General features: G+C 32.3%; 1 protein-coding gene across 1 annotated transcript; it reads right to left on the reverse strand.

The window, feature by feature from the left end:
• Positions 1-4,305: 4,305 nt before the first annotated feature.
• On the reverse strand, positions 4,306-4,896 carry LOC145320101 (peroxiredoxin 1-like). The gene has a single exon (XM_080162541.1). It carries the CDS (start codon positions 4,894-4,896, stop codon positions 4,306-4,308), a length of 591 nt encoding a protein of 196 aa, XP_080018667.1.
• Positions 4,897-8,095: the final 3,199 nt, after the last annotated feature.

Consider the following 8,095-nt stretch of genomic DNA (forward strand, 5'->3'; position numbering starts at 1 on the left):
ATGGGATAAGACAATGGATGATAAATTTTACCATCTTTAAATCAATTTTATAATTGTACAAGTTTGGAATTACTAGTTTGACCTAACCAATCAGAATTATAAATTAATAGAAAGTTATTTATTTTCGAATACATAAAGTACCAATTAAGCCAACGAATGAGAGAAAGTGTTAACAAAACTTTAAGTCTCAGTATAATTTACAGTCTTATGTCCCCTTCCCTCCCTGGATATCATGAACTTGGCTTTCCTAATAATACTTTTATTGCAAAATATAAATATTTTCAATTGAAAATTATTCACTAGCCAATCTATTAAAAACGTTGAATTGTTTCACGTACGTTTTGTATTTTTGCCAATTGAAGATGTATCAAATCCTTATAATAAAGTAACAGGATGTTCGTTTTCTTTGTTTGTCTGTGTGTCTCGCTAACCACTGAACCGATCGAGTTCTCCTTAACAGGGTAGCTTCTCATAGGGACCGGGAAGGTTTATAACTATTTTGGGGGAGGGTACCACCACCCTCCCTAGATAAATCGACAAAAATAAAAAGATATAAAAAACACCGCTCTGCAGACATTTTTGCAATTAGCTAAAAATTAGCTAAAACTAACAATTTTACGTGTCCCTAGAGGCCTCTAGGGGCGTAGCCGCTAAAAGTAATAAGGTTTATTGTCTGAAGCCTAAAATCTTAATAACTATGAACTGATTGGGTTCTCTATTTAAAGTAAGTCTCACAAAGGTCCTGTGTTGGTTCTAGACTATTGATTTTAAGATTTGGTTTTAAGCTATTTTTCTAGCCCATTTCTTCCCATACAGAGCTCCTAGATGCTAGGTACGCATCCGCTAGTCTTAAATAATGTGTTAAATTACATATTTCAGGAGTTTCAATATTTTCAATATTCTTGTTAATTATCTTAAAGTGAAACTTGCAGTTGGATAAAAAATAGATCCCCCAGCCACCCTCTTTACCCAATCCCCTCCCCTCCTACTGGATGCACGAATTGACCAATAAATGATGTTAATGTTAGCTACCTAAATTAACGATAATTTTCCCCCTGCCATAATATCCACGTATATTCTATGTAAATTCTAGTTTCTTATAGGATAAATGAATTACTTTAGATATTTATGTAAAACTGAAAGGAAGAGGAAAAACAAAGACTCCGCAATTATAGAATTTCAATAATATAACAGACTAGCAATTTAAAGATGGCTGGATAAAAGTTAATTAAATTTAAAACAAAAATACGAAATGCAGTGGATATTTGAATGCCAAAAATACAATCTAAAAACTCAAATCAAAATTGTCGGTAGATATATATATATATATAGGTCTTTATTTTTTACTGAGATAGAGCTGAGATTTTTATTGAAAATGTCATATTCATTGTTCATTTACAATTATTCATAAAAATTCTCTTTTTTATATAAATAATACTATAATCTAAGCTACTCTATTATTTCTTTGTTTTTATCCCGTGTCAAGCCTATTCAATTATGAAATATTATCAGACTAGTTTTTACTTATTCACTTAAACAGAAATTTATTGGTTAAAACAAATCTTAATATTCTGTTAAATTTTTTAAAGAGAAGCTTTTCTACAAATAGGGTCGTTCCGTTCGTTTGTCCGGAACCGTTAATTGAAACGTGTTAAAATTATCCTAGCGATTTCAAACTTTGCGTTTATGATATAATTATCCTAGTCATCTGATTTTTGGAATACTGATTCCTATTACCACAAGGCACAATGTTGTAAGCGAAGTATCTTTATAATTAAGTCATAAAAATGTAAGTATGTCCTTAAACAGTTTTCTGTATTTAAGCAGTTTTGCAACTAATTCCCTTAATTGTTTTAGACTTATACATTCATATCCTGCTTATTCAGTTCTGACACTACAATGTTCGTTTGTCCTACTGTTTCAAAGCTTTTATTTTATGGATGTCGTCCTAAATAATCAAAAATCATAATTCAATATCCACTTTCTATAATAAGCTTTATAATTTTTTTACTTTTACATCTTTCTTTTTTTTACTCTAGAAAATGTTTTTTGTTAATGCTGCTCTTCTTATGAATATATTTGTTAATGTTAAATAAAACCTAAAAGTTATTTGGAATAAACAAAGATATTGTATTTCAAATATCTTAACTAGGAGTAATTACAAAATTATATAATTTTACAAAATTTAATCTTATTTGATTTTTGATTAAATTTTTTCTAAGCAATACTTTTCTACAATTATGGTGAACAGTGCTGCATAAAAGATAACTTTTTCCGTAATGATCTATTTATTTCAAACCTCATATAAAATTGAGGATTACTGACAGCTAAGCTACTTCCATTCGAAACATTTAAATCATTCAGACTTTTTTTTGACAGAAATTTTGATGTTATAAAATCATTCTTTTGATTTCAAATTAGAATTTTTAACTTGCTACTCTACAATTGATACTGTTTGTTGCATAGGCGTCCAAGGGGGGGGGGTAATGGGGCGATTACCCCCCCCATTCAAAATTTACCCCTGCCCTGGGGGTGCCGTAGGCACCCCCAACCATTTAGGAGGGGGTATTTGACCCCCCCCCAAACAATTTTGGGGGGGTAAATACCCCCCCCAAAATAAAAAATCTCTAATAAAAAAAATTTTTGCACGCTTCGCGCGCATTTTTAATACTATATATTTAATAAAATTTAAATTACCCCCCCCAAAAATTTTACCCCGGGGGTAAATTTTGGGGGGGGTAAACTAAATTTACCCCTGCCAACAGATTTCAGGGGGGGTAATTACCCCCCCAAGCAAATTTTACCCCCGAGGTAAAAATTTTGGGGGGGGGTAAAAAAATTTCCGGCGCGCTTCGCGCGCCATTTTACCCCCCCCCCCAAAATAAAAAGCTTCGACGCCCCTGGTTTGTTGGTAAGTAGTGTTTAGTTTTTAGCAAATTTTTGTGATGGATGTAGACATAGACACATTTTTTTGTGACCTTCGTTTATATAATTTTACAATTTATGCAATCTGAATATTTGCATCGAACTGACATGTTCAAATGAATATATTTTAAACTTGAATTAAAGTTTTAAATAGATAACAGATAATTGATTTAGGTTATGCTAAATTTAATGCTGTATTTGTAAAACTAGGACAGTTTTATAAATAGACAGCGCAGAAGCCATCGATAAAATAAAATATTGTTCAATGGATCTTAAGTGATATGCGCAATCTCAATGATGATAATAGTTATTTCTCGCATCGTTTTTTAGCCCCGAGGTGCCGAAGGCACGGGCTAAAAAAATGATTTAATTTTATGGTTGTACATTTTAATATTCGTAGAAAACTGGATATAATATGATGCTAGACATAGTTTTTGCGTATGGATGAGAACCGGTTCCTATCCACCGGATTCGATTGAATACGAGAAATAAAATTACCATTACATTAAAAAGGTAATTTTAACTAAATGCCCTAACTTTTAACCTTAAAAGTAGCTTCGTAATTGAAACAAGGATGACAACACTATATCGAAGCTCAAAAACTTAAGATGGATATCCAGAAAATATTAACTATAGAGCAGTTTCATAAAAAAAACATTAAACTAAAAAATCACGAAACCTTGTAAGATTTATAACGTGAAAATCTAAGAATCGACCTAGCACCTCAACCAATAAGCAAATCTTAATGAAACTTTGTGAAGATATGTAAATTGTAAACTTATTTAATCCCTTAAATATCAACCATCTACCTCGAATAAGTATGCAGAATATTAAAGTATTCAATCCCTGAAAAATTTTAGCCATCTATCTTGAATAGGAACCGATCTAACACCCAACCAATTGTCAAATATTAATGAAACTTGGTGAAAATATGAAGAATGTTAACATAATAAATCCCTGAAACTTTCAGCTCTCTATCTTTTATAGGAGCCGAGAAAATCACGGACGGGCAGACGGACAGACATTTCGAATTATAGAGTAGCTTCGCTACTAATAACTTAATAGAAGCTAGTTAATCTCTTATAAAGCCATTAACGCAAATCTAATAACTGTACTCATCATCAGGCGAAAGAATTTTGCAATACAATGTTGTATTGTGTAAAGGAATATTCCTGGAAATATTTGTCAATGATAAAGAGCAATATTCTTAACATTCTTCTACATAGTTGACATTTTATTGCATTTCATATACACAAACGTTTCTACACAATACATTTCTAAATAAAAATTCAATATATAATTTCATTATGATTTATTGTTTACTTTATAAGCTTATAGTACATATTATATAAATTATATATAAAGAAACTTTTAGAAAAATTATGCCTCTGAAGATGTATCATTAGCAGGTGTCAAAGAAGATTCAACAAACTCAATAGCCTCTTCTGATGAAAATGGATAGATCCCACAAACCTTGTTGCTAATAGAAGACCCCTGGATACAGCCATCAACATCAGAAACAAAGAAGCCGCTGTATGTTTCACAAGTATCAGGATTCAGCAGTCCAAACTGTGTAACAATGTGTCCACAATGATCGGGTATAACATAGGCCCTGCGCAAAGCGGGGTTGGCTTTTAGTCGCATCCAGGCACGCATAGTATCCCGGCTGTTGCTAGTAATCACTACAATATCCAGGTCCAAGCCTTTGTTCAGGCAGAGGTCAATAACTAGGTTCCAACTGGCCTTGCCGTGGTTGTCTAAAGTATTTGGAATAAATATTAACAAAAGAGCGTTTCCCTTTAGTTGATCAATATTTATATCACTCTCCCGACCTCTGTGGAAAACGGTACCGCTGAATTCTGGCAGCTGATCTCCAGGTTGTAGAGGTTTCAGCAGTCTGTGGACGTATTCTCCGCCATAGACATGTTTGCCTTTAAGAAAATCTTGTGTATCTTCACCGTAAACACTCATTGTGCTTTAACTATGCAGATAAAACTAAATTATTTCGTTGATTTTTTCAAACTATTTTGGAAGATTTTTTTTACAAATTTTAATTCAAAGATTTAAAAAAAAATCTTACAAAAAAAGTAGAAAAAATAGAGTGTGGTAACCATTTACAGCTTCAATATCTATTTAATGCAACGAGTTGAGTTTTTAAAAATAATCTACTTGATAAAATGATTCATAATAGATCTACTGTATAACTTAATTTGTACGTTTATAGAGTTATTGTAGATTTAATATTTTTAAAAGTTTTTGCCCCCCCCAAAAAAACCTTATCTTTACTTTGGTTTAAATTTCATAAAATTAAGTTTTAAAACCGAGAATTTACAATCTGATGAATAGAGCATCGCGCCTAGAAGAAATTGTATAAACATGTTGGGATAGATTTATTTACATGTGTCACAAACTTTAGAAAACAAGTCTACAATTTTAAATGTTTGACTATTTTAGATAGTCACATATTTAGTCCGATTTTCAATGTAGCACTTTCAAACTTAATTATGTTTTCTTATACCTTTGCAAAGTATTACAGATATTTAAGTCTTGGGACGGTTTTGGGCTATTTTTCTGCCCTCCACCCCCCTCGAATTAACAAACATAGTCAATAAATTAATCTTCTCCGCTATTTCTATACAAATCTGCCGAAATTAGGTTTATGGATAGCATAGATTAAATCAGCATATAGAAATATTTCTATTGGATATGATAGTCCAAGTTTGTTATTATTTTGTAACACCCTCAGCTACTAAATTGTTGCATTTGACCTCTTTCTTCTGAGTAAGGAAATCACACAGTCCCACTGAATAAATTAATATCAATTCTTAAAATATATATTTACAAAAAAAAGCATTTCATTCCATTTTTATTATGTAAGAAGTGATTGAAAATATTATTCAACACTTTGCATTGTAATGCTTTATAACAAGGCAGATATTTTCCATAAAAGCGATTGTAAAACCAGCAGACTAGATGGACATCAACTACAAGCTTTTTGGTTTAAAATTTATTGTGAAGTATAATACAATTAGAAAAGTGATAATTTTTAAACATTATGTTTCTTTTTCATGTTTTATTTTCACCTATAATTAGTTAAAGAAATTAAACAAATACTATATCATTTAATACTAATTTTAAGAAATATCAAACAAATGCTTTCTTAAAATTTCGCTATAAGTTGGTTTTCCTTATCAGGTATGTTTTGTATATGGTCCAGTAAAGAAAATTATTTACCTGAAAATTTTACATAACCATCAATTTAAAATAAAAAATAAATTGACGAGGCTATTGAGGGAAAGTCGATGTTATAATCCTATCATAAAAGTAACAGGATGTCTATCTGTCTTAACCGAAGGATCTCATTGACCGCTAAACCTAAATATTTCTCCTTTATAATGTAGCTTTTCATAGGTTTCTTACAGGCTTCATCACCCTTCCAAGAAAAGTCGAACATAGAAAAATATAACCTCCCCTCAGAAACAATATTTGTTTTCTTTATAATATCAAAATTAAAAGTTGTGGGGTCGACTTTGACCCCCACATCTAAATTTCCCCCTGAGGCCGCTAGTTATTGGTATATATTATCAAAAGGTGATAAAAAATAAAGTGAAGAATAATATTTGCCCTTGAAACAATAAAAAGAACATCACTTTCTTCACCATAAAGAGAAGAGAATTAATCAAAGGTGCAAAAGTAGCGAAACTTATGAGAATTAGAACAAAAAGTACATAATATGCTATTTCTAAGGATTATTACAAAACAAGGATGACAACATCCATAAAAGCGAAGCACTGAAACGGTAGGACAAACGGACATTAAAACTTGTATAGTGTCAGAACTGAATAATCATAATATAAATGTATAAGAGTCAAAGCAAAATTGTATTGTTGAAAAACTGCTTGATTCAGGATAATGTTTATGGACATACTTACATTTTTAGGACTTGATTATAGAGTTGCTTCGCTGATTACATTATACTTTGTTGTCCCAGGAATCAATATACCAAAAATCAGATCAATCGGATGATAAGATCACATAAAATTTGTTGTTAAAAAAAGTAAAAAAAATCAACATGTTTAAAATGGACGTACGGACATTTTGGTGATGATTATAGAGTTGCTACGCTTTCTAAATCGTACCTAAATATTAAAGGAATCACCATGCAAAATTTGAAATCGATAGGACAATTCTAACATGCCTAAATTAACGAAAAAAGCTATCCGTTACGGACGTACGGACGGACGTACGGACGGACCGACCCTAATTATAGAAAAGCTTCGTTTTTAAAATAGCTACAGCTGCATATTGCTAACTTGCTGGCAGCGGACAAACAATGTGACTACTTAACCCGTAGCATTAGCTTAATTGGTAATATGTCGGCTTGCTGTCGGGGAGGTGTTATGTTCGAGCCTGGACCACCTGAAATCTGATACCTACTGTTGCCATGTCAGTCGTTTGATATCAATAGTAAGAGTATGGGGAATGCCTTGGACCGTAAACAGGCACAAGTCATTACCCTTTATCATACACCATGACTTTCAGACAAAGGTTGTGCAATCTAAGAATTGCTTGTCTTTAGGGCGAATGGACCCTTTGCACCGCAATTATAAAACGTAGAGCAGTATGTTTCAAGGTGCTTGGAGAGGTCTAAAACTCGAAGCGACACATCTAGCCCCCCCTTGCGGTCAACATTATCAAAAAATGCAAATACGAAAATACTTTTTGATTGGAAAGGGGAAGGGGGGGGGGGGGGTAATTGTGATTGGCACATAATATTGACGGTGCCACTGGCATATGTCATGTATTATTTGGGCAAACATTAAAACTCAACAGTAGTTAGGTAACCGATGAAAATAGGAGTGGAAACAAATAGAAACCAGTAAGAATTAAAGATAAAAACTATTAAGACCTAATAAGAACAAATATTATATGCTGAAGCGCACTACTTGTAGAATAGAATTGCTACTAAACAGAATTGATTTGAGTGCAGTGTAGCTAATAATACACAATACTGTACTTAAACAAAAGTGAATGGATGTCTGTATGTGTGTCTGTTTGCACTACAGGAACTCGTTAACTGATGAACCGTTATGGTTCTCCTTCCTACAGGACTAGGGAAGGTTTATAAATAGTTTTGGGGATGGTTACCTCTATCATCTCAAGAGCAATC

Source organism: Acartia tonsa, chromosome 5 (assembly GCF_053477335.1).
Source record: "Acartia tonsa isolate MP-2025a chromosome 5, ASM5347733v1, whole genome shotgun sequence".
In the NCBI taxonomy this organism is placed as follows: Eukaryota; Metazoa; Arthropoda; class Copepoda; order Calanoida; family Acartiidae; genus Acartia; species Acartia tonsa.

What these genes read in the sequence shown, in the direction of transcription:
- LOC145320101 (XM_080162541.1), bottom strand. Translation starts at nt 4,896, where the DNA reads ATGAGTGTTTACGGTGAAGATACACAAGATTTTCTTAAAGGCAAACAT.